Here is a 25445-nt window from a genome sequence, read left to right as displayed (position 1 = left end):
TGATTTGTGTCCATAGCGTGGACGGTTTTAAAAGTAGTTCCGTTTTGAGGAGAACAAATAAGCTTAACATTATGCCTCATGGATTAAATGAAGAGAATCAATTGTCAAAAAAAAAAAAAGTTTTAAAGATAGATCAGTATCAATTCAAGCGTATTTTTATTCAAACATTATATGTGAAGAGAGGATGTAAAGTAGAACAACATTGATGAATGGGATAAAAAAAAAATGAATTGATGTAACACAAAAGATGACAGGTAGAAAAAAAATATAAAGATTTAGTGAATGAATCTGTTTTTGTACATCAAACACATGAGGAATCATCCGGCTGTAACTATAAATATCACCAAAGATCAAAACCGTGGTAAGAAAGAGCCATAAGGTTTACCTTTCAAATGATGTTCGTTTGGTATGGGTGGAGAGCCATTATTGTGTAAATCAACTTGTTGTGCTGGTTCATTTGACGTACCACTACCGCTAGGTTCATTATGATGACCTCTTTCTATTCTGATTTCATCCCGTCGTCGTAACATCAAATAATCTTCCAAGATCATTGCATTGCGCCAATTGCTTTTGATGACAGCATCCAAGAGATCGCCTACAAAAGGTGTCAATCCAATCTATCATTTTATCATATTAGTAACGGATATATATATATATATAAAAGCTTACCAAGAAATCCATCACTGCATTGATAACCATTTGTATTTGAATATGTTTCGGTAAATCAGCGCGTGATGCCACTTTGATGAGTTCCAACCCCAAAATCAAACCTATGGCATCCCCAACACCAGGAATCAAGCCTAAATAATAATAATAATAATAATAAGGATTGATAAACCATTCTTTTCATTTTACCTATAATAAAATCAAATCCAAAAGAAAAACAACAACAAGAACAACCTTTATCAAGATAAGTAGCACGACGTTTGACAGCTCGAAGTACTTGACGATCTCGTTCACTAAGAATAATATCAGGTTGTTGTTGTCGTTTCCACCAATGTCGTTTGGTTGTCTTGGCGGCTTCTTCTTGGGCTGCTTTGATTTCGGGATCATTGATAAATTGTTGTTTTGGATTAAGAATATCTGCTGCTTGTACTGATGCGTACTTCTTGACCCTCTTTTCCATAAACTTGGTGGCAAGTGAGGTCATGGTATATAAATATATAAGATAATAATAATAAAAAGAAAAAAAGAAAAAAAGAGAAAAGAAAAAAAACAAAAAGAAAAAGAGATGAAACGCAGTGGAGATTTAAATACAAAAAAGCATAATCAAGTACACAACATAAGAATATCCTTTTTTATTATGTACAATCAACTAAACTAGGAATAATAATCCGGTTTTTTGACATTAACACCATATTCCGATAAAGCAGCTGATAAATCTTCCATTGTCAATACTGTTTTGCGATCCTATAGAAAAATATTGTTTAATATTCATTGTCTTTTTTTTTTTTTTTTTTTTTTTTTGTTATTTTACCTTGCCCACTTTACTTCGATTACCAGATTGTCGAACTTTACAGTATTGGAATGCATCAGTAGCTATATCTGCAACAAATTTTTGTGCTGCCAGTGCCAGTAGTCGTTTACTATTGAGATATCCCCCCATTATGTTTCATCCAATAAATAGAGAGAATACAATTAGTCATTTATAAAAATATATAATCCTTTGTAATATCCTATCTATTCTTTTTTTTTTTTTTTTTTTTTTTGCTTACACTCTAACATCATCACAATCAAAACCAGCTCGACTTAGATAGTAATCTGTAACAGCATCAGGTATCTAAAGAGAGAGAGAGAAAAAAAAAGTAATAGTCTCTCAGTATATTGGTATTTTTTTTTTTTTTTTTTTTTTTGTTTTCTACTTTACAATAGGTGAATAGTTATCCATTTTCGTCAGAAATTCAGCCAAAGACTTTTCTCGTTTATCAGTTTCGGGAAGTTTAGAAGCACGGTCTGCTATGGTTGCCTTCAATAGAGTTTCAGGTTGCTGAGAAGTCTTCTTTTGTTGCTGTGATGGTCGTGTTTCTAAAGTGGTTGTATTAGAAGAGGTTTCTTGTTTGATGGTTTTCGCTTGATGTGGACTATGAAATTCAGTGGAAGTGGTTGTATTCATTTCAGGTGTGGTTGCATTACCATTTACGTCGATATCCATTGGCGTTAGAGAATTGTTTCCTGGTGAATATTGTGGATCAGACATGTTATGTTATAAAAAAGTATGTGCAAAACGTTAAAGAAAGAAAAAGAAAAAGAAAAAAAAGAAAAGAGAAGAATAAGCAGCAAGTCACAGGAAGCGGAGAGGGAATTCCCCTATTCCTGCCTTCTTTTTTTTTTTTTTTCTTATTGTTGCATTGATTTTCTTTTGAGATCTTCCTGTCCAACTTTCCTTTTTATTACTATTATTATAGTCTATGACTTGTATTCTGTTAAAAAAACTCAATCCATTTGATCTAAAATTTTTATAATAATGATAATTTATCTCGTTTGACCATTTTAACAAGCTCAACCTCAAACTTGACTAACCATTACTACCGATATATATATATATATATATATACTGGGATTCTGGTAAGTAAAGAGAAAAGAGAGAGAAGAAAAGCCGATTTCGGCGAACCTATTGAACTTTGAGCGATGATTGTAAAGAAGGAATAAAATATTTTGTTTTTACTAACATGATATTTTTTTTATTACTTTATATCTGCATAACCGAAACATTATCCGATATATTTTGTGTGATTGATTTCTTTCTTATAACATCATGATACTGTTCTTTTTACATTTCTATGTATTCCTTTTCTTTCCACCTTTCACGATTGCCGGATCGCCTTTATCATGCTTTGGTCAGACTCTATGTATCCCTCTAACCCACCTGTCATCAACGATTCGTTACCCAATAAAATCAATACAAAAGCGTCATTTGCCACATCTCGTCATCAACAACAAGATAAAAAGTTAATCAAGAAACGGAAATCACAATCATCAAAATATATGGATGATGAAGAAAAGAGAAAGAACTTTTTAGAACGGAATCGACAAGGTAAATGAAAAAAAAAATGAAAAAAGGGGTATACTGAATTGTTTAATAGCTGCTTTGAAATGTAGACAAAGAAAAAAACAATGGTTAAATAATCTTCAAGCCAAAGTGGAATATTTGACTAATGACAATGAACAATTACAAATACAAAGTAATATCATGCGAGATGAATTGATACAACTTCGTAATGTTTTATGGGTTCACAAGGATTGTCATCCCAACAAACATGCTACATTAAAATTCCTGAATCGACCTTTACCTCCTGGACAACCTATCATGATGCCACCTCCATTTACTTCACATTCTTTAATCAACAATGGTGTGATTGATCATTCGATTGGGACTACCTCATCAATATCATCATCGTCATCATCATCATCTTTATCACCCTCTATTTCATCTATCACTTCTTCTTCTTCGTCTGGTGCCACCATAGCTATGTCTTCTACTAATATCATACCATCACATCAAAAAGACTATATGGCCATTCAATATTCTTCAACCAATCCTGCTGCTCTTTTATTACCTACAAGATCTGATATGCTTCACTCTTCCTCTCCTACTAGTTAACCTTTTTTTTTTTATTATCATAGTTTATTGTGATTAGTTTTATTTTTTTTTATTTATTTCATAAATATATTCATTTGTTACTATTTCCTATTCTATATTTTATGTGTTATATTGGCTTATATTATATACATATATATATATATATATATATGTAATAAAGATATTTTTGAATAATATGGATGATTTATTGGAAAAGAAAATCTTCCGGTCCATTTCCAAAACAAACCAAACAAGCTAAATTTAGTTCTCTATCGGCGGAATCAAGTGATACAAACAGAAATCATGGAAAAAAACCACCTAATTAGGTACAATTCATTCTCTATGGATGGTGGTGATACAAACAGATTTGCTCTCTATTTTAGGCCTATTGTCCATGAAAGGAATGACAAGAAAGGAGACACAATCCATTATTTATCATGGAATTCAAAGAATCACACAAAGAAAATGAATGTAATCAAGCCAGTCAAAATATACATATATTCAAAAGAGTCTAAAAAAAAAAATCTATCTATCTATTTATCTATTTTATTCATCTTGACTAAATGTAGTGATCAATTGTAATACTTGTTCAGGTTTTTCGGCATGAACTATCATAGAAAAAGAAGAAAAAAAAAAGATATATAAGTTTCAATGACTACAAAAAAAAAAAAAAATAAATTACCCCAATGACCAGCATCTTGTACCACCTTCATTTCAGATTGAGGAAACAAAGTATTGATTTGAGTTTTATGTTGAGAAAATGGAGGATAATAAGGACTTTTTCCACCGGCAATAAACAATGTAGGATGAGGATAAACGGCTTTGGGAGGATTGAATTGACCAATGTGATCGAGAGAATTAGCGAGAATGGATAAAGGTAGTCGGAAAGAAAGTACACCGTTTTGTCGTTTAAGATTGGTTAAAAGGAACATACGGATGCCGATATTGGATTCATATTGTTGTAAAATAGTATCTGCTTGACTTTGCTTGGTACATTGAGCTTGATCCACTTGTTGCATGCCTTGGATATAGTTAGAGAAACCCTGAGATAATGTCAATGGTACTGGTGGCATATCCACAGATATCACCTTGCTGATTCGTTCTGGTGCTTGTAATGCTGCCATCATCACCGCTTTACCTCCCCTTGTACATACAAATAATATTAAAATATATAAAAAATGAATATCACTTGTATATCTCTATCCATATTCATGTACTTACATTGAATGACCCATAAGAATAGGTTGTTTAAGATCGTGTTCATCCATAAAAGCTAATAAATCTTCGGCCATGGCAGGGAAGTCATGTACAGGATGATGAGGACTATCACCATGGTTCCTTAAATCCTAAAAAAAAAAAAAAAAGGTTAGTTAAAAGGAAGAGAAACATAACATGGTTCTTCATGATGATTAATATCATTACAAATTATATAAGATTATCTTACCACGGCATAAATATCACGGTCTATTCTTTGAGAGGCAGCTCGACAAAGAGAAGCCCAGTTTTGCTTTGAGCCAAATAAACCATGACAAATAATAAGGGGTGACTTTTTGGTTGTTGACTGGGTAAGTTTTGAAGGATAAGTATCGTAAGCCAATGAAATATGTTTAGATGAAGATCTTGTTGAAGTGAATGTACGTCGTGATAATAAAAGAAAAGGTCGCATTGTCAAGGGAAAAAGACAAAAAAAAAAAAAAAAAAAAAAAAGCGGAAAAGAAATAATAAAATAAGAAAATGATATTCATTGAAAAATTTTCTTTTTCGTTCGTGCCCAAACCCCGCGAACTAATCAAAATAATCAAAATATAGTAAATAGTAAAAGGATGATAAACATAAAAAAAAAAAATTGGTATCTTTTTTATTATAAGAAAAGAAGCATAAAATAAATTGGAGAAGGGGGGAAAGAATATTTGTATATGTATATATAAACAATAGTAAGAAGTTAAAGTGCTATATACAATAAAGATGCAGGTAAATAAGAATAAAATAAAATGATGATGATGATAATAAAGATAAAATTGTAACATTCATGGAGTCTTGGCAGTTCGTCTTGCAGCAGATATATCTTTCCATACAAAACAAGAATTGCCTTCAATATGAGTTTTTGGTTTCCTTCCTCGTTTCTTCTTGGGCATCGGTAAAACGGTATCCATATTTGCACTTGTAAACGCCGCCATAGATTCATTCATAGTACCATCGTCTTCATGTTCTGTCCTTCGTTCATGTTGATGAGGTCCAAGTGTTGTTGATGTGACATCCCATACAGTAGGTGATAAAAAAGTCCAACCACCTTCATCGTAACCAGGTGATCTTGTTGGTGGTCTCCCACGTCTTCGTTTCAAAATAGGTTGACCCGTTGGTGATATAAATATTTGTGTACAAGGAGGAGGGGCTGGTATTTCTTCTTTTGTTGATTTTATTGTTGCTATCTTTGGAGTATCAGAAGAAGGTGAAATGGTAATAGAAGGTGGAGGAGATAATGAATGAGGAGGAGTAGGGAGAGTACCTAAAGGGGGAGTAGAATTGTTGTCCTTGGAATAACAGTTAGACGACCATGATTGTTGATGCTTTTCAGAAGAATGAAGACGATGATGATGTAAATAATGAGAAGGAGACCGTGGATGAAGTGTAGGAGTTGAATGTACTAATCGTCTTGGAGGATCATCACCATGAATAGGAGGAAATTCTGATAAATTCATAGAAACAGGTGAAATAGAACCAACTGAACTAATAGAAGGTGATCTACTAGACGATAAAGCTGGTGATAACATGGGTGATAAAGTCGAATTTTCCATAGGGGAAGCTGGGAATATTTGTACAGAAGGTGGTTGGTTTACATTATTGTCCAAAGTTAATGTTGTTGGTGGTGATGGTGGAGGATTAAGTAAAGAATGAATTGAAGGTAATTTCATTATAATAATAATAATAGATAGAAAAAAAAAAAGGAAAAGAAAAGAAAAATAAATAAATAAAAAAATAATCGGTAATTGTACTTTTATAAAGTCTTTTTTTTTTTTTTTCTCAGTTTTCTTTTGCTTCCTTAGAAAATGGTTTCTTGGTAATTCAGTCTCAGCAAAAAAAGATCTTCCTGTCCTTCTAATTTTTCCAAAAAAGTAAGAAAAGAAAAACCAAACTTTGCTATTTTCTTGGGATAATCGGCACTTTTTTAGTACACCTACCCTGTTTTAGAGCACGTGGTACAAGTGGCGGAGTCTTTGTATTGGTACCTTTTTTTTTTTTTTTTACCATTTTCTTTGTCTAAAAAAAAAAAATTTCCACATTTTCTTTTTTATTATTATTATTTGATGAATATATACAAAATCAAACAATTGAATCAAAAGAAACAAAAAAAAAAAGGATTTTATTTTTGATACAAGACTTAAATCAATAAAGAATTATACTAAGAAGAATAATTATAAAAAAAAAAAGTACTAATAATAAACACACTAATCAACTATAAAGCTACGAACCTTTCCTTGTCGGGTTTTGGGTTGATTAATAGTTGAAGGAGTCATCATTTTATTATTTCCAATAAGATCATATACATTTTGAAGAGTAATCCAGACCCGCTGTAAACCTTTCACATGAGCACGTATAGGATAATCATCCGCTTGTTTCAAAGCTTGACCAATAGCACAATAAACTGCACAAGCTGCTCGAACACCACCTTGACAATTCAATGGTAATTTTTCAACGCCACGTCGTGCACGGAGACTAAGATCATCAGCGGCATGAATCAATCGGAGAGCCAGTTCTTTCAATCTTTGATCACCAAGTTGTCTTGCATGGCCAGTCTTGATCAACTCCATTTCTTTTTTTTCCAACCATGTTGAGGGTATATAACATCGTTTTAATTGTTCACTGTCTGTCACAATATCTCTTGCTATATTGATAAATTGAAGTACCAAGCCCATTTCTCTTGCACGGTCTATTGTCCAAGCCAATGTTGTTTGATCCATCATCATCATCTTCAAATCATTGTTCATCAGGATACGAGTACACATTTCACCAACGCTACTAGCCACACATTCAGAATATCGTTTCAAATCTTCTTCATTCAAAATAGGTCGTCGTTCCAAATCCCAAGTATAACCATCCAATAATTCCAATACAGCTTCCAATCGAAGTACATGACGTAAACGAACAAAGCTACGAAAAGAAGCCAAACATTCATGAGGTAAATCCATATAAGGGGTCCAATCCAATTCAGAGGCACAATTTGTCTTTTGGGTAAACAAATCATTAATGAAATCTCGAACAAGATTCAATTGTTGTTTTCGATGTTCCACAGACACAGATTCATTATCCGCCAGATCGTCCGTCGCACGACAGAAACCATATAGGACACCAAAGTCTTGACGTACATTGCTTGGAAATACGGCTGATGCAGTGTAAAAGGAAGCAGAACTATTTTTGAGTATAGCCCAAGTAGTATATAAATCATTCAGAGGTTGAGGGTCCAAACTTTGATCGGATAAACAAAATGCCTTTGTCAAATCTATCACAGTGCTTAAGAAAGATGAGGATGATGGTTGTCGATTGATGTTGTAAAGGTGAAGAATAGAGTACGCACGATCAATAGCACATGTAGCAAATACCAAGACAATATTAATCATAAAGAAAAAGACAGCTTCTTCCAAAGGTAAATGTGAGAATAAAAAGTGTCGAGTACTTGTCCGTTCAGAGATATGCCATGTACCAGCACTGATAGCAATTGTATCCACCCAACATAGATATAAAGTAGGTACGATAACAGAAATCATCACACCTTTCCAACGACGACAGATATATTCACTAGCACCATACCAGAGTAAAGCGAAAACAGGGCACACATACCAAAGAATACAAGCACCATAAAAAAAAGGAGTATCAGGAACAGCAGCGAACTAAAATGGTAATAATAATAATAAAAAAAAAAAAAGATATTAGAATTTAGGTGACCATATATATATATATATATTCACTTGCCCAGGCTTTCACAGCAATAGTCAGAAACGCCAACATAGGAATATATCGAATACATTTGGAATGAAAAGAAGATAGAGTAGATTTGAGATAAAAAGTAGGTAGATGCCACCGCATAACGAGATTAGTAAAGGATACAGTCATCAGAGTCATAATAATAAAAAACATATATTCTTCCAAAGGCACATAACCAATGACTGCAATAACACAACGAGGACAATACCACCAAGCGCGATGAAAAACGATATAATTATCCCATGGAGCTGCAGTCGAAAAGGCCACACCACAAAGAAAATAATATTTGAGTCGATCTTGAGAAGTATAGAAAGGTCGAAGTCCAAGTAACAAGAATCCAACTACTGGTAAAGTATAGTAAAGGTGAACTTCCATATAAGACAGCATAATAATTATGGCAAATACGAAATAAATGAATTAATAAAAGAATGAATTAAGAGAATGAGTGAATAAAAAAAAGGATATATATTATATGTCAATAAAAAAAAAGTGTCAACAATTGACAAGGGAATCTTGTCTAAGGGAACAAAAGAAAAAAAAAAGGAAAAAGAGGGAAAAAAAGGAAAAAGAAAAAGCAACATGTTGTCTTTATTTAAAATAAAAATGGAATGTTGTCATTTCTGACATGAATATCGGGTTGCTAACGGATATAAGGAGTAGGAATAAGATAAAACTGAAGTGATATAGTTGCATAGGGTAGAACAAAGACAAAAAAAAAAAAAAAAAAGTAAAAGTAAAAGAACAAAAAGAGAAAAGAACAAAAAAAAAACAAGAGATCCCCCTCTTTTCCCAAAGTAGCGGTCAGAGATCTGAGCATTTTGATTGGTTGGGTCCTAATATTTAAATCGATCATTTCATCAGAAAGGGGAAAGGTTTTAAATAAAGGAGTTCAATAAACAATAAAGGTATCGAAAATCCAGTCATTATTCTTTTATAGTATATTCTTATTTTGTATTATTTTATTGAAAGGGATAAGGAAAAAAAAAAAGTAATGATCTTCCTTTTACTACCAATCTTGGTCATTGTCTACCATTAACAACAAAAAAAAAAAAGATTCAATCACCGCCTATAAAGTATTTCCATTTTCGTTTCCATTTCTTTCATTTTGTTTCTTCTTTCTTTCTCTTCTTTCTTTTTTTTTATATATATTATTAAAAAAAAATCCAATCATCATGTCTAAAAAACATGTTATTGTTATTGGTGCTGGAGCTGGTGGAACGGCTACTGCTGCAAGATTGGCTCGTCAAGGTTTCAAGGTGACAGTGGTGGAAAAGAACGATTTTAATGGTGGAAGATGTTCATTGATTCATCATAATGGATATCGTTTTGATCAAGGTCCTTCTCTTTATTTGATGCCAAAATTATATCAAGATATGTTTGCTGACTTGGATGAAAAATTAGAAGATCATCTTGATTTAATACGATGTAACAACAATTACAAGGTACACTTTGATGATGGTGACAAGATTCATTTGACTTCTGATTTGACGCGTATGAAGACGGAAATGGAACGTGTGGAAGGTGATGATGGATTTTCTCGATTTTTGAACTTTATGTCAGAAACTCATGTTCATTATGAAAAAGGAACTCTGATGGCCATCAAACGCAACTTTGAATCTATATGGGATATGATCAAAATCAAATATGCTCCTGAAATCATTCGACTTCATCTCTTTGATAAAATTTATTCTCGTGCTGCAAAATATTTCAAAACAAAGAAAATGCGAATGGCCTTTACTTTTCAAACGATGTATATGGGGTAAAAAAAAAAAAAAGGAAGGGGTACTCGGTGATTGAAATCCCATTGTCATTGTTGTCAGTCATCATCTTACTGTTCTTTTTTTTTTATTTATTTATTATTTTGAAGTATGTCTCCTTATGATGCTCCTGCTGTTTATAGTTTGTTACAATATACTGAATTTGCTGAAGGTATTTGGTATCCTCGTGGTGGTTTCAATACTGTGGTTCAAAGACTAGAATCCATTGCCAAAGACAAATACAATGCTTCTTTTATCTACAATGCATCAGTTGCCAAAATTAATACGGATGATCAGCAAAAGAAAGTGACAGGTGTGACCTTGGAAAATGGTACTGTGATTGAAGCAGATGCTGTGGTGTGCAATGCTGATCTTGTTTACGCTTATCATCAACTACTTCCGCCTTGCCGTTGGACAACAAAAACACTTGCCAAGAAGAAACTCACATCATCCTCCATTTCATTTTATTGGTCTCTCTCCAAAGTTGTACATGAGCTGGATGTACACAATATCTTTTTGGCTGAAACTTACAAGGAAAGCTTTGATGAAATCTTCCAAGATCTTAATCTCCCATCCGATGCCTCTTTTTACGTCAATATACCTTCTCGTATCGATCCATCTGCCGCACCTGCTGACAAGGATGCCATGATTGTGTTGGTTCCCGTTGGACATACATCTGGTCAAGCAACCAAGGAAGAAATGGAAGAGTATTATTCTGCATTGGTGGCACGCGCACGAACAATGGTACTCACTGTCTTGGAACGTCGATTGGGTGTGAATAATTTTCAACAATGGATTGATCATGAAATAGTGAATCATCCGGGCGTTTGGCAAGAAAAATTCAACTTGTGGCGTGGCTCTATACTTGGTTTATCTCATGATATCTTTCAAGTACTCTGGTTCCGTCCATCTACCCAAGATTCCACTGGTCGTTATGACAATTTGTTCTTTGTCGGTGCTTCTACTCATCCTGGTACAGGTGTTCCAATTGTCTTGGCTGGAAGCAAACTTACATCGGATCAAGTATGTCATCACTTTGGTCAACAACCTCGTCCTCGTGTCTCTTCCCTCACCCATGATGAAGGTATAGAAAAAGATGAATTCAAGTATGTGCCTGAAACTGGATATCATGATGGATTCTTTTTTACGATATTGTGGTACTTCGCTCTGTTTTGTCTGACATTGGCCTTTTTTGTTAACTTCCCTGATGACCATACAACTGCTGCATCCTATATCAACTCTTGTCTTCCTAGTATCTTCCGAGTTGTGGCTGTTGATTGTCTTGGAACTCATTATGGATCATCCTCTTCTTGATCTGTCATCATCATCATCATCGTTATTCTTTCTGTGATCTTTTTTTTTTTATCTCTTCTTATATTTTATACATAAAGTCGAAAATAAACAATCAAATTTGTAGATTTTTTTTTTATTATTATTATAAAAGTCAGATTATAATGAAACGGATGAATGGATGAACGGATGAACGGATGAATGGATGAATGGATGAATGGATGAATGGATGAATGGATGAATGGATGAATGGATGAATGGATAAATGGATGATGGGATGATGATGGGATGATGATGATGGGATGATGATGGGGTGATGGGATGGTAGGCGACAATAAGCGAAAGGTGAGACAGTTGGATATGAACGTAAGCTTCAAAAGGAAATCATTAGAGTTCATGCTTCCCTTCAAATAATAAAACAAGGTTCTTTCATATCGTACAAAAACTTTCTATGTCAGTGTACGTTACTAAAAAAAGAAAAATGGAATGAGAACATATGTGTTCAAAAGCAGCTAGGCAATGAAGAGAAAGGATAATCTAGTTACCCGCCTCAGGAACTTTACCTTTTGCAAGCATGGTATTATGCATAATGTCATGATTATTTCTTATCAGTGAACTATGATTAATATTTCTTTCTACTGTTGCTTAAAAAAAAAAAAAAAAAAAAAAAAAAAAAAAAAAAACCTGTCAAAATTCCAACTATGTGGACTGAGGGGGAAGTTTTATTGTTGTGCTGACCTACACCCTTGAAACATCGATACATTGATGTGAAGAGAAAAATAAAAAACAGAGAAAAAAAACTTGTTTTTTTTTTGTGGTACCCAGTTTTTGTAAGTGGCGAAGGCAAGTAGACTTTGAATGATCATCCATATAGTAATACAAAAAATATCTCAAATATGGTTTTTTTTTCCCCTGATGATCAAATGAATCACACTATATCTATAATATAAATAAAAAGGAAAAGATATTCCCCTTCAAAGTTTATACTTGAGACCAAGATTCCAATAAAAAATAATTCAGTGAACTCTTTTTTTTTTTTTTTTTTTGGCTTAGCTGGTCCGTGTCAAAGGAAAAGCGATTTTTTTTCTTTTAACAGTATATCATAAGCGAAATCATATGTATTAAAAGATTAAACTCATCATTTGAGTGTACAACCGCTGTTGGATGGCATCACCTGATTGAATTGTATCGTTTCCATCATGCAGTGCAATGACCACCTTTGATTATTTTTTTCTTTTGTACAGTCTACCATCAAAACAGTTATTCATCCAAACAAGCATCATCGTATAAATAAGTCACTCTGAATCATTTACTGTAAAGAAAAAAAAAACAAACCTAAGAATATGAAGCCATCAAGGAAGGAGAAACGAGACGATGTTTTGCGCGGTACCATAAAAGGAAAGTTGTATTTTTTTTTTTTTTTTTTCATTTGAATGTTCCTCAATGACAAGTTCTTGGTATCACCAAAGAACCCTCACCATAATAACAAGTGACTATAAAAGAGATGATAAAAAGTTCATTTATTCTTTTCTTTTCATTTTTTTTTTAATATATTTTATTTATCATGACTGGACCACCTCCACCGCCACCTCCACCAGCAGCCAATATTTTTTATATCATGTCACCAGGTCATCCACCATGTCCACCACCACCACCACCTCCTCCTCCACCGCCACCACTGCCACCTCCTGCAGCAAAGCCAGAAAAACCATCCAGTCCTCCTTTGGTTCAAGCTCGTCCTAACTGGAGCAATCCACGAATGGTTACTGGTGAAGGAAAAGAAGTTCATGATATGCAATGTCATATTATGTAGTTGTCAGTTTCATGAAGAAGAAGAAAAAAAGAATTACTTATTCTCAACCATCATATCAATACAGTCATCATCCATCATCATTAGTCATGCACCTATTGTTACGCTATTTCTTATCTTCCATCGTTTCACTTTTTTTTTTTTTCATCATTCTTGTACTTCCTGGATAAATCATATGTTTTTTACGCACATACATACTAAATATATATATATATTTAAACAATTAATCAAATAAAAAAATTCATTCTTTATTCGTTGTTGATTGTATAAAAATAGAGAAATCAAAAAAAAAAAAAAAACTATTCTAATAATTTGTTTCATTTTCGGTCCCTTGTTCTTGAGTTTTATCCAAAGTTGATACCTTGAGCCAAGGGGAGGGCACCAGAATAATTAATAGTACTATCGAAGAAAAAAAAAAAAAAAGAGAAACATATTTAATTTACTGAACATTTCATCCATGATTGAACAACTTACCAAGTACCACGGCGACAGTATTGCTTCCAGCTGTCACTTCCACTTTCACGACCACCACCAGTTTCTTTTTCACCACCGAATGCACCACCAATTTCTGCACCATTGGTAGGAATATTGACGTTGATGATACCGCAGTCTGAACCAGAAGGACCAATCCATTTGAACATGGTAGCAGGATTAGTTGTGAAAATAGAACTGGAAAGACCTTGAGCAACATTATTGTTGATGGCAATAGCTTCATCCAAAGTCTACAAAAAAAAATAAGATGAATACAATCAAAAATAATAAAAATAATAAAAAAAAAGAGTGAATAGAACAAATTAGGAAAAACGAGTCAATGATTTTTTTTTTTTTACCTTGAATGTCATAGTATGTAAAATAGGTACAAAGGCTTCATTTTTGACAACATCCATATCTGGAGTAACACGGGTCAAAGTAGGAGCGACAAAATTACCATGTTGCAAAGGACCATCATCCAATACCTTGCCACCAACGAGGATTTCACCACCTTGACGCTTGATGTTTTCCAAGGTAGATTTATAGATTTCAACTGCATCCTTGGTATGTAAGGGACCACATAACACACCATCATGAAGAGGATCACCTACTTTGACTTGACCATATGCCTTGATCAAACGTTCCATCAAAGTATCATAAATTGATTCTTGAACAATCAATCGTCGTGTAGTCGTACATCGTTGACCAGCAGTACCAACGGCGGCAAATAAGATAGCCCGTGCTGCCAGATCCAAATCGCAATCTTCCATCACAATAATTGCATTGTTGCCACCCAATTCAAGAATGGATTTACCAAATCGTCCTTGCACCACTTGACCAACTTCACGACCCACCTTGGTTGAACCTGTGAATGAAAGGACTTGTGCACGCTTATCCTTAGTTAATTGTTGACCTACATCCGTACCACCAGTCACCAAGGAACATAATGCAGGAGGAAGGTTATGTTCACGTAAAGTACGTTCTAGGATACGAGTCACTGCAATGGATACAAGAGGTGTAGTAGGGGATGGTTTCCAAAGGACACCATTACCAGTCACCAAGGCAATAGCACTATTCCAACCATAGACAGCCACTAAAAAAAAAAAAAATGATAATATAAAAAGTAAATATCACAGAGACAGAAAATGGCTGATCACTTCTTTTTTTTCTTTCTTTTACCTGGGAAGTTGAAAGCACTAATGACACCCACAGTACCTAATGGATTCCAAGTTTCTAACATGACATGACCAGGACGTTCAGAAGGAATAAGAGCACCGTTCAACATACGAGATAAACCCAAAGCATATTCCAAAATATCAATGTATTCTTGTACTTCACCGACACCTTCAGGAAGAATTTTTCCCATTTCTAAAGAAACCAATTTACCCAAAGGTTGTAAATTTTTAACAAGAGCATCTCTCATGGCGAGAAGAACTTGACCACGTTGAGGAATAGGAAGCTAAGAAGAAAAAAAATGAATTGATTAATTCATTGGGTTTTTTTTTTTTTTTTTTTAAATCTTACCTCTTGCCAAATCTTTTGAGCTTCAGCAACACGATCTAAAGCAACATCTAAATCTTGAGTAGTTCCCTAATAAAGATACAATGTTTGAGTTCTATGTTTTTTTTGTTTTTTCTTCTTGTTTATAACATGTACTTACTTGTCTAACTTCAGCAATAACTTGATTGTTGACTGGATTGATAGAAGGAATCACATCACCATTACCTTTCCATTCACCATCAAAGACACCGAGATTACCAGACTTTTGTAATCCTAATTGTTCAAAGACTTGACTATGTTGATCCCAAGTAGAAGAATACTGACGAACAGTTGAGTTGACAGTATTAGCTAATAAAGGACGACGCCAAGCTGAGGAAGAAGTACGTGCACTACGTGTAAGGAGAGAAACTGATCTAGACAACATGATTGATATATATATTTTTTGAAAATATAAAAGAAAGAAAAAGAAATAAAAAGAAATAAAAAAAAGAATATTTTTTTAAATACTGCGTGGGAAATCTTTGAGCTTGGTTCCTTTTTGACCAGCAATGCAATCACTTCCCGTGGGAATACCGGAGTCGGAGTTGAGAGTCCTATTGAATCATCTTTTATCGAGTAATGAAGCAGTCATCATTTTTATTTCAATAGAGATAATGGAATAAATAAATAAAAGAGTGGTAACATATAAACTAACATAAATTGATAAAAAAAAAAGAAAAAGAATATTTATCAATAGTATCATCACTGAGGAGGTGCTTGATCAGCTACAGAACAATAATAATAATAATAATAAAAAAAAAAGGAATATATAAAAAAAAAATGTCAGTCAAACTCTAAGTATATTCTAATCTTTTTTTTTTTCTTTTCACACAGCCCTATTTTGGATATTTTACCGGGAAGAATGCCTTGTTCGATCAAAGTGGATGGTTTGGGACGATCAGAGATTTTGTGTTCCAACTTATCTTCAAGTCGACTTCGTTCAAGTTCCGCTTGAGGTCTTTGAAGAGCGGGTGCTACATCACTATCTAAAGAATAAGGATAAAATATATATAATATTTGTGATTATTTTATCAATATATAGAGAAATAAAATCATTTTTTACCTTTCAAAATATTATGTTCAATTAATTCTTCTCGAGTAGGACGATGATCAATTTTATGCCGAAGAGAATCTTGTACCTTTTGTTTGGCTAAATCTTCAGCTTGTTGTTGAAGACTAGGTGCTAACTTTGGATCTAACAAAAAAAAACAATTATTAAGATTCCCTATTTTTCTTTGTCACATTCTTTCATTTTTATTACCTTTCATAATGTTCCTATCCACTAGTTCTTGAGCATCAGGTCGGTGACTCAAGAAACTATCTAAAGTCGCAGTAGTATTGTTGTTATCTTGGGCTATCATGGAATATATACATCATAATAACGTATGGTTAGTTAGTTTTTTTTTGCATATATATAAAACACTATTTCTTATTAAAAAGTAAGAATAAAAAAAGTCAACTTACGTGATATAGTCATTTTAATGGAAATGATGAAAAAAGGTAGAGGATGAGAAAAAAAAAAAAAAAAAGAGGGAAAGAGATTATCTTGGTGGAATATCCACGTGTATCAGATTTAAGCCCAGATGCATAAGGTACATCCATTGAAAAAAAAGATATATATATAAAAAACAGTATGTTTATTAAAGGAGAAAGAAGGTAAAATTAAAAAAAAAAGATGCAGAGATATAATTGATCAAGATAGTTGAAATGTGGTAATAATAATAATATATACATATATTATTAAAAATGAAACTATACTTGAATACTAATGCTAATAATGATGAAGTTGATTATGCTGATGATGATGATGGTGATGATGATGATAATAATGGTGTTGCTGATGACTGTTCATCCATATGTTGATTTTCAAGATGATCGGTTAATTCTTGTTTTGATTGTTGTGGAAGTGATAATGTAACATTTTCATCTTGTTCAATTTGTTTTGATGTTTGTTCTGTAGTACTCTTATTTTCCTCTTGTCCAATTTGTTGCATTCTTTTGTCTTCATCGTCTACAAAATGTTCAAGCATCAAGGAATTGACAAATTGTAGAAATGTTTCCGCTCGATTGAGTTCCATAAATAGGTTTGATCGTAATGAGCCTAGTAGTTTGTCTAATCGAGATTGTGTCCCATATAATGACAACATATTCATTTTACTATCCAAAACAAAATAAATAAATAAATAAATATCCGTCGATCATGTTTCCCTTCACTTTTTTTTTTTTTTTTTAAAAAAATGATTCAAGTCTCTTACTGTTCATAATCCTTGAATTCATCTACCAATTCCTTCATTTGGTCCATAACAATAGTTGGGACTTGATCATCCTGTTTGACCAGTCGACGACAAGCATAAGGAACACCTAATCAAAAAAAAAAAAAGATGAATATACAGTCTTTGATTTATATCCATAATAAAAAAAAACTTACGAAATGAATGATTATCATCCCATTGATTGCTAATATGTAGATATTGAATTTGTGAATGTTCGCTTGCTACCGTCAAATCATAAGGTGTCACAATGACTCCAATAAAAGGTTCGTCCCCTGTTTTTTCATGCCGAAACAATGTCTAATAATAAAAATTAAAGAGTCAAATCTAAATGATGAATAATATGATTTTTTTTTTTTTTTTTTTTTACCTGGTATGATGTTTGATTTTCAATATCTCGAATACTTGGATGTGGCTCGAACGTTGGGTGAGAGTGATACCATCCAACAACTGTATAACCATTTTCTGCAAATACTTCTCTAGCCCTCATTTCTGATTCAGGATCCATTTCGCATTGAATTCCTGTACTTGTACTTTTACAAGGAAATACGCTTTCCACCTTGAGTTGTTTTCTGTTGTCAGTATCTGTGACGAATGTTCCACCTAAAAGACCAATGATTTCCGTATGTGCCAAATGAGAGTGAAAGTCCATCACCAATAATGAGCTACTACTGATTTCAACTGTGAAAGGGGCTACATGTTGATCGTCATAATATGCCACTGGTACCAATCGAAATGGATCATATCCTCTTCCAAAGTCATCACCACCGTAATAATGTTGTGATCGCTTTACCGTTCGTTTGGGTCTTGTATCTAAAAATAAAAATAATAAAAAAGTTGAGTGGTTTCCTTTTTTTTTTTTTTCTCAACTAAAGCAATCAAATTATATATTTAACTTACTATTCATTGGTTTCGATTGTCCATGTTCAATCACACGGCCTTCTAATTCTTTTGGATCCACCCTAACATAAAACACAATACAAGAAAAAAATAATAATAATAATACGTAAGCTACCCACTCTCTTAGCCCCTGCATTTTATGCACCATATGATATTTACCATTCACCCCTTTCGTTTCGAACTTTTCTTTTTCTAGGTCTGAAAAAGAGATATATATAAAAAAAAAACAGGTTAAGTCCACGTGGTAATTGAAACCTATAATGTCATCATGCATTTTTTTTTCTCTTTTACCCATCATAACCAATAAGTAGATCGGCTGCTGAATACATTATTGTAGGATCATTGTCATCATCATCATTGTTGTTATTATTATTCTTGTCAGTAACGGAAGTTCGTCTATGATGTCGAGGTGCAGCGTTTATACAATTGACATTGATGGCGCCAATATTTTCCAAATAAGAATGAACACGGCCAATAGCATTCACATCACCACAATCCTTGAGACCTTTACGTGAACTTGTCTTTGTCATATAACGAGGTCGACATGATTGCCAACAAGCCAAAAGATGATTACGAATTTTCAAGTATCGATCAGGTGTTTTGTTGTGTTTGTTTTTGAACCATTCTGGATTACTGATTTTCTCTTCTTCAGAAATAATGTATGGATCAAAGTACTAAAAAAATTAAAAGAAATATTAATCACTCACATCTAAAATGTTAACCCAATTTTTTAATTTATTACCATCATGTCTTCTTGATTTTCTTGATTTGATGAGTTGGTATCTTGCTTCTTTGTTTCCCGATCAACAATATCATCACTATGAGTATTGGAACGTAATATTGTATCATCGACGGCTGTTGTAGATGGAGAGAATGGATGTGCCGATCCGTTTGTTTTATGCTCTTTTTCTTCCACCTTGTTGTAATCAATTTCGTTGTTGCTTTGTTCAGGTATCTTTTTTGCATTGTCAATGCTTGTAGTAGTAGAGATGTTATCATTCTTATCCGTATCCATAAAAGTAGATCCATCTTTAGCATCCGTACTATTTAATAATTCCTGTTCTTTTGTGTCATGTTGTGATTCGCCAGATGATGATGATAGTATTTCTTCCTTGATTTCAGTTAATACTGGTAAACTTGTTGAATCATCGTCATCTTCCACTGATATTTCTTCATCTTCATCGTCAACTGGTCGATTCTCATCCATTGGTGATACATTATTGTTCTTGATAGTGGTTTCTACAGAAGTACTGGATTGTGATTCTATTGGTATTCTTTCAGGAGAGCTTGGTCGTGGCTTTGTTTCTTCCATGTTCAAGTCGTTGCTAGATTCTGTTGTTATCGTCGAAGTTTCTGTTCCAGTTAATAAAGACGATGGTGAAACAGTAGGTCCAACAAGCTAATCAATCAATACATGAGTAAGCAATTTGTTTATCTATTATTACTATATATTTTCAACAAAGTATATTTAAGTTACCTTTTCATATGCAACCCAATGCCTTGATCTATTCTTGCATTGTAATGGATTTCGAGTCTTGACAAAATTAGCTATGGGCTTCCAGTTCCCGTATCCGAATTTGGTCTACATATTATACATTATGATTAAACTTTTTTTCTTTTTTTTCTTTTCTAAATCACTTACCAAAGCCAATTTCAATTGATCATCCTCTTCTGAAGTCCAACGAGTCTTGTGAGAAGGTAAGGAAGAAGAAGAGATGGTCGCAGATCTTTCAGCTACGGAATCGTTGATTTTTTTTTTAAAAAAGAAAAAAAAAAGGACAAATAATGAATCAATACAATGCATCATAATAATTTCTCCTTTGTTTTTTTCAGAATTACCTTCATAGTCTCGCTGACTGTTATCCACTTTTCGCTTCTTGCCAATTGATTTTTTCTTTTTCGTCAGTTCCAGCTTCTTTTGCCGTTTCATTGTACTCATAGTATTCTGTCCATAATAAAACTCTTCTTCTGCTAACATTTGTTCAATAAGAGCACGAGAATCCGAATCCATGTCTTTGTACTAGTGATTGTTGTATACAAAAACAAACAAAAATGTAATATAGTGAGTTTTTTTTTTATCCCCTTTCATGGCTTGACTAGAATTGTTCCTTCTATTTTGATTATATTATATACATATATATTACCGTATTTTCTGTCCAGTCATTGTTATGATGAACGTTTTCAAAGGATGCATCGATCGTCAACGGTGATTGTATCGTAGTTGTTGTTGGCTCACTATAATATAAACGATATGAAAGATTAGTCTCCTTATAATTGAGGATCATGAATAATAATAAAACAGCTTACTTGTCTACTGGTAAAGATGGAGGAGAGTCAGTAATAGAGTTAGTATCACCAATATCTATGATCTCTTCATCCGTCATCTATCAAAGTAGTAGTATAACAAAGAGAAAAAAAAAAAAAAAAAAAAAAAAGGAAAGATGCGGTTATTGAAAAATTTGATACAAGAAGACTCGTTTTTTTCCCTCTTTGTCCTCTGTATTTGGCCCTCACCTTGAATGAACTGATTTACAAAGTCAGCACGCGCCTCCAATTCAAAACTGCATGAAATGGGACATGGACATAATATTCATGAAGGATCATCCTATAGATGATGCTGGTAATAAAAAAAAATCTCTCTTTTTCAAGATGTCTCCTTTCATTTTCTTTTATTTTTGTTCTAAAGAAGAATGGATAGAAATCGCCAAGAAAGATGGGCAAATAAAAAAAAAAAAAAAAAACTAGTCGTGAAACATTGAATAAGGTTCGATTTTCTTGATCCAATTTGGTACGGGATTTTTCTTATTGGTAGAGATTTCTTGTTTGTTGTATCAATTGTGGATCAAATTTTTGCCAAAACCCATTTTATTTTAGTGTCAACACGTGTATGATCAGGTGTTTTGTGATGGCTCATGACATTCATTCCCTCCTTTTTTTTTTTTTTTTGTTTTTGTTCAACAAAATAAAAACAGATTGAATGATTATGACGATGATTAACAGTAAAGATATGGCATAGTTTACTTTTTTTTTTGGATAAGTCTGGGGTACAGATTATTATATCATTTCCAGAAGAAAATGATGGAGATATTTAGCTTTTGAAGTATCATCATTCATAAAATACCGCGTTCGTACAACACTTTGATAACAAGAATAACAAGGGGAAATACAACCATATATAGTCAATTGATAGAGTTTCAAACCATTACTATGGGTGACCAAAAAAAAAAAAAAAAATAGGGTAGATCGGGTATTGAACTCGTTGATTCACACACTCTCTACTATGGAGAAAAGGATAAGGTACTTTTTTTTCATTCTACTATTTCTACATAAAAGGAAGGAATTGAAACTCCACGACTTCTTTTTCTTTTCTTTCTTCTTTTTTTTTTTATTTTTTTTTTTATAAACGCATATAAATTTATTTATCTTTTTTATATTTATTATTACTTTGTTTTTTATTCTGAAAACTATATTTATTATTCGTTTTGTTCCTCGCCCTTATTCATTGAACCGACTATCATGTCGTCCTCTGAACATTCCAACAAAAGTCAACAAGGTCAAGTCAATGTCAATAATAGCTTTGGTGAAGATAAGGTGATACCTATTGATCAAAACAATGATATCAATGAAAAAGGTCAACATCATTATGAACAACAACAACAAGATGTACCCGATATGAAAAGCTTGACAGTTGAAGAACTTTATGACAAGGAAAAGTTTGATTTATCTACTATGGAACCAGGTGATGTCTATACTTTGTTACGGTAAGAAAAACTGATTTTTTTTTTTTTTAAAAAAAAAAAAAGAGTGTACGATGAATGAAAATAACTCAATAGAAAAAAAAATGAAATCATAAGTTTAGTAATGGTAATAGGTGGTACTAGATTTTTTTTAGCTTATCTTTTTTTTTTTTTCTCATTCTTTTAGTACAAATCCAGATGGTCTTTCATCAGAAGAAGCTGCTTCTCGAATTGAAAAGTTTGGTTACAATCGACTTGAACACAAAGAAATAAATCCTTTTTTACAATTCCTTGGTTTCATGTGGAATCCTTTATCTTGGGTAATGGAAGCTGCTGCCATTGTCGCTATTGCCTTGTCAAATGGTGAAAATGAACCTCCTGATTGGGAAGATTTTATTGGTATTATTCTCTTATTATTGGCAAATTCAATCATTGGCTTTCTGGAAGAACGACAAGCTGGTAATGCGGTCAAGGCTCTCATGGATTCTCTCGCTCCTGAATGCAAAGTGAAACGTGATGGTGAATGGCGTACAATGGAAGCTGCTGAATTAGTCCCTGGTGATATTATTAGCATCAAATTAGGTGATGTTATTCCAGCTGATGGACGTTTACTGAAAGCTCATGGTCAAGTATCTATCGATCAAGCTGCTCTTACTGGTGAATCCTTACCTGTTGGAAAAGATACTGGTGATGAAATTTTCTCTGGTTCTACTGTAAAACAAGGTGAAGCTGAAGCTGTGGTTATTGGTACTGGGCTCAACACTTTCTTTGGTCGTGCTGCAAAACTGGTGGGTGATGCTAATGATGGTATTGGTCATTTACAACAAATTTTGGCAAAAATTGGAAACTTTTGTCTTATTTCTATTGGTACCTTTGTCCTCGTGGAAATTTTAGTCATGTATCCAGCCTTCAAATACAGCTATAGACGTGGTATTGACAATATCTTGGTCTTGCTCATTGGTGGTATTCCTATTGCTATGCCAACTGTACTATCTGTGACTCTTGCTATTGGTGCCAAACAACTTGCTGAACATAAAGCTATTGTTACTCGTATCACTGCTATCGAAGAAATGGCTGCTGTCACTATTCTTTGTTCTGACAAGACTGGTACCCTTACTTTGAACAAACTGATTGTAGACAAGCCAACTATCAAGACATACAGCGATTTAACAACGGATGATGTGATTAGAATTTCTGCATATGCCTCACGAACGGAAAATCAAGACGCCATTGACTTTTGTATTGTGAATTCCTTACCTGATCCTTCATTGGCCCGTGACGGAATAGAAGAATTGGATTTTGTACCTTTCAATCCAGTCATCAAGCGTACTGAAATCACTTATAAGCAAACATCTGATGGGAAGGTACTTCGTGCAACCAAGGGAATGTCTCACTTTATTTTGGATCTATGTACTCGTGACAAAACGGAACAACAAATTCAAGCTTTGAATGATGATGTGGATGAATTTGCTCGACGTGGATTACGATCACTTGCTGTTGCTGTGGATGAAGTACCCTCTGGTGAACCTGATGGTGAAGGTGTTGGTTTCCGTTTGGTTGGACTTTTACCTATCTATGATCCTCCTCGATCTGATACAAAGGAAACCATTGATCGTGCTATTGCTTTAGGTGTACAAGTCAAGATGATTACTGGTGATCAACTGGCTATTGCAAAAGAAACTGGTCGACGTCTTGGTATGGGTGACAATATGTTTTTATCAAAAACACTCAAAGAAGGTCCTCCTCCTGGTTCTGGGTATTCTACTTTGGATGACATGGTATTGGGTGCTGACGGTTTTGCTGGTGTATATCCTGAACACAAGTATGAAATTGTTGAACGTTTACAAGCCCTTGGCCACATGACTGCGATGACTGGTGATGGCGTGAATGATGCACCTGCATTGTCAAAATCCAACGTTGGTGTTGCTGTTGCCGATGCATCCGATGCTGCACGCTCTGCAGCAGATATTGTTTTGACAGAACCTGGTCTATCTGTCATTATTGAAGCTTTGATCCACTCTCGCCAAATTTTTCAACGTATGCGGAATTACTCAATCTATACCTGTTCTGTCACTATTCGTGTTGTGGTTGGATTCGCCATCATGTGCTTTGCCTTCCAGTATGATTTTCCTCCATTTATGGTGCTGATTTTGGCCATTCTCAATGATGGTACCATTATGACAATTTCTACTGATCGCGTACGACCTTCTCCTCATCCTGATCAATGGAATTTGTTTGAAATCTTCTCTTATGCTATTGTGTATGGATTATATCTGGCTCTTTCTACCATCTCCTTTTTTGCTGTGCTTTACAAGACCGACTTTTTTCAAACCAAGTTTGGTGTCCAACCTTTCACCGATGGTCCAAACAATCCTGTCCTACATTCGGTCATCTATCTTCAAGTCTCTACCATTTCTCAAGGTCTTATTTTTGTTACTCGGTCACAAGGTTGGTTCTTCACTGAACGACCTTCTGTGTTGTTGATGTGTGCGTTTATTGTTGCTCAACTGGTGGCTACTTTTATTTCTGTTTATGCCAATTGGGGTTTCACAAAGATTGCCGGTTGTGGATGGACTTTGGGAGGTAAGCATATATATATATAAACAAAAGGAACAAATTCTCAATGACGCTAAACCTTTTTTTTTTTTTTTTGTGTTATTTGTCTATCTAGGTATTGCGTGGATTTGGAATTTTGTATGGTTCCTACCTCTTGATTTTATCAAGTTTGGTATGCAACGTGTCTTCAAGCCCAAGTTGATTGCTCCTTTGAGTGATCAAGCATCCGGTGGTCGCCGCTCTCGACGATCATCTATGATGTCCAATTCTACTTCAGCTCGTTATTATGCTAACCGTACTCAATCTCTCCGTGCTCTTGAACGTCCTCGCAATTTTGGAAAACGTCTTTTGGGTTTGAACAAGAAAATGTCCATGGATCCTCATGAAATGCGTCGATTTTCATCTGCTCAGGTAATAAATAAATAAATAAATAAAAAAATTATTTAGGTTATTGATTTTTTTTTTTTGTTTCTTTTACTATTTTCCATTTTTAGACCAACCATGCTTCTCAAATTCTCAGTGGTAGTTCTCAGTAGTAGTAGTAGTAGTAGTAGA

General features: G+C 33.8%; 12 protein-coding genes across 12 annotated transcripts; 4 read left to right on the top strand and 8 right to left on the bottom strand.

Moving 5' to 3' along the window:
• Positions 1-115: 115 nt before the first annotated feature.
• BX664DRAFT_331293 (uncharacterized protein) lies at positions 116-1226 on the bottom strand. The gene is made up of 3 exons (XM_051545112.1): positions 856-1226; positions 670-800; positions 116-617 (listed from the first exon to the last, which is right to left on the bottom strand). Exons 1-3 carry the CDS (start codon positions 1148-1150, stop codon positions 351-353), a joined length of 693 nt encoding a protein of 230 aa, XP_051399597.1. The 5' UTR covers positions 1151-1226; the 3' UTR covers positions 116-350.
• A 15-nt stretch (positions 1227-1241) lies between these two features.
• Positions 1242-2188, bottom strand: BX664DRAFT_120262 (transcription initiation factor TFIID 23-30kDa subunit-domain-containing protein). The gene is made up of 5 exons (XM_051539753.1): positions 2134-2188; positions 1868-2025; positions 1716-1780; positions 1478-1586; positions 1242-1410 (listed from the first exon to the last, which is right to left on the bottom strand). Exons 1-5 carry the CDS (start codon positions 2150-2152, stop codon positions 1321-1323), a joined length of 441 nt encoding a protein of 146 aa, XP_051399596.1. The 5' UTR covers positions 2153-2188; the 3' UTR covers positions 1242-1320.
• Positions 2189-2695: 507 nt separating this feature from the next.
• BX664DRAFT_358398 (uncharacterized protein) lies at positions 2696-3601 on the top strand (the record flags this gene model as incomplete). The annotated part of the gene is made up of 2 exons (XM_051548035.1): positions 2696-3034; positions 3084-3601. The coding sequence occupies exons 1-2, from the start codon at positions 2830-2832 to the stop codon at positions 3599-3601; spliced, it is 723 nt and encodes a 240-aa protein (XP_051399595.1). The 5' UTR covers positions 2696-2829.
• A 162-nt stretch (positions 3602-3763) lies between these two features.
• On the bottom strand, positions 3764-5255 carry BX664DRAFT_296085 (Alpha/Beta hydrolase protein). The gene is made up of 4 exons (XM_051542184.1): positions 5025-5255; positions 4802-4926; positions 4263-4723; positions 3764-4188 (listed from the first exon to the last, which is right to left on the bottom strand). The coding sequence occupies exons 1-4, from the start codon at positions 5244-5246 to the stop codon at positions 4127-4129; spliced, it is 870 nt and encodes a 289-aa protein (XP_051399594.1). The 5' UTR covers positions 5247-5255; the 3' UTR covers positions 3764-4126.
• Positions 5256-5402: 147 nt separating this feature from the next.
• On the bottom strand, positions 5403-6524 carry BX664DRAFT_120244 (uncharacterized protein). The gene has a single exon (XM_051539752.1). It carries the CDS (start codon positions 6490-6492, stop codon positions 5608-5610), a length of 885 nt encoding a protein of 294 aa, XP_051399593.1. The 5' UTR covers positions 6493-6524; the 3' UTR covers positions 5403-5607.
• A 429-nt stretch (positions 6525-6953) lies between these two features.
• On the bottom strand, positions 6954-9163 carry BX664DRAFT_331285 (lycopene cyclase). The gene is made up of 2 exons (XM_051545111.1): positions 8549-9163; positions 6954-8466 (listed from the first exon to the last, which is right to left on the bottom strand). The coding sequence occupies exons 1-2, from the start codon at positions 8945-8947 to the stop codon at positions 7027-7029; spliced, it is 1839 nt and encodes a 612-aa protein (XP_051399592.1). The 5' UTR covers positions 8948-9163; the 3' UTR covers positions 6954-7026.
• A 569-nt stretch (positions 9164-9732) lies between these two features.
• BX664DRAFT_365193 (phytoene dehydrogenase) lies at positions 9733-12222 on the top strand (the record flags this gene model as incomplete). Its single annotated transcript, XM_051548454.1, has 3 exons — positions 9733-10319; positions 10428-11583; positions 12220-12222. 3 exons carry the CDS (start codon positions 9733-9735, stop codon positions 12220-12222), a joined length of 1746 nt encoding a protein of 581 aa, XP_051399591.1.
• A 948-nt stretch (positions 12223-13170) lies between these two features.
• On the top strand, positions 13171-13674 carry BX664DRAFT_331283 (uncharacterized protein). Its single transcript, XM_051545110.1, has one exon. The coding sequence runs from the start codon at positions 13395-13397 to the stop codon at positions 13650-13652; it is 258 nt and encodes an 85-aa protein (XP_051399590.1). The 5' UTR covers positions 13171-13394; the 3' UTR covers positions 13653-13674.
• Positions 13675-13794: 120 nt separating this feature from the next.
• Positions 13795-15843, bottom strand: BX664DRAFT_331280 (Aldehyde/histidinol dehydrogenase). The gene is made up of 5 exons (XM_051545109.1): positions 15549-15843; positions 15413-15478; positions 15068-15347; positions 14248-14981; positions 13795-14139 (listed from the first exon to the last, which is right to left on the bottom strand). Exons 1-5 carry the CDS (start codon positions 15810-15812, stop codon positions 13888-13890), a joined length of 1596 nt encoding a protein of 531 aa, XP_051399589.1. The 5' UTR covers positions 15813-15843; the 3' UTR covers positions 13795-13887.
• Positions 15844-15994: 151 nt separating this feature from the next.
• Positions 15995-16948, bottom strand: BX664DRAFT_331279 (uncharacterized protein). The gene is made up of 5 exons (XM_051545108.1): positions 16892-16948; positions 16689-16781; positions 16491-16622; positions 16282-16413; positions 15995-16152 (listed from the first exon to the last, which is right to left on the bottom strand). The coding sequence occupies exons 1-5, from the start codon at positions 16902-16904 to the stop codon at positions 16130-16132; spliced, it is 393 nt and encodes a 130-aa protein (XP_051399588.1). The 5' UTR covers positions 16905-16948; the 3' UTR covers positions 15995-16129.
• A 269-nt stretch (positions 16949-17217) lies between these two features.
• BX664DRAFT_261895 (uncharacterized protein) lies at positions 17218-20614 on the bottom strand (the record flags this gene model as incomplete). The annotated part of the gene is made up of 11 exons (XM_051540696.1): positions 17218-17584; positions 17683-17788; positions 17856-17997; positions 18068-18503; positions 18594-18659; positions 18757-18795; positions 18889-19271; positions 19451-19996; positions 20075-20179; positions 20240-20331; positions 20455-20614. Coding segments are annotated over 11 exons (2442 nt in total), but the record flags the coding sequence as incomplete, so codon positions are not given.
• Positions 20615-22113: 1499 nt separating this feature from the next.
• Positions 22114-25426, top strand: BX664DRAFT_261822 (uncharacterized protein; the record flags this gene model as incomplete). The annotated part of the gene is made up of 4 exons (XM_051540693.1): positions 22114-22358; positions 22522-24917; positions 25006-25301; positions 25385-25426. The coding sequence occupies 4 exons, from the start codon at positions 22114-22116 to the stop codon at positions 25424-25426; spliced, it is 2979 nt and encodes a 992-aa protein (XP_051399586.1).
• Positions 25427-25445: the final 19 nt, after the last annotated feature.

This window comes from Halteromyces radiatus (genome assembly GCF_025201355.1).
Source record: "Halteromyces radiatus strain CBS 162.75 chromosome Unknown BX664scaffold_4, whole genome shotgun sequence".
Classification (NCBI taxonomy): domain Eukaryota; kingdom Fungi; phylum Mucoromycota; class Mucoromycetes; order Mucorales; family Cunninghamellaceae; genus Halteromyces; species Halteromyces radiatus.
The sequence above is the reverse complement of the archived record's forward strand: the minus strand, read 5'-3'. Positions and strand labels throughout refer to the sequence as shown.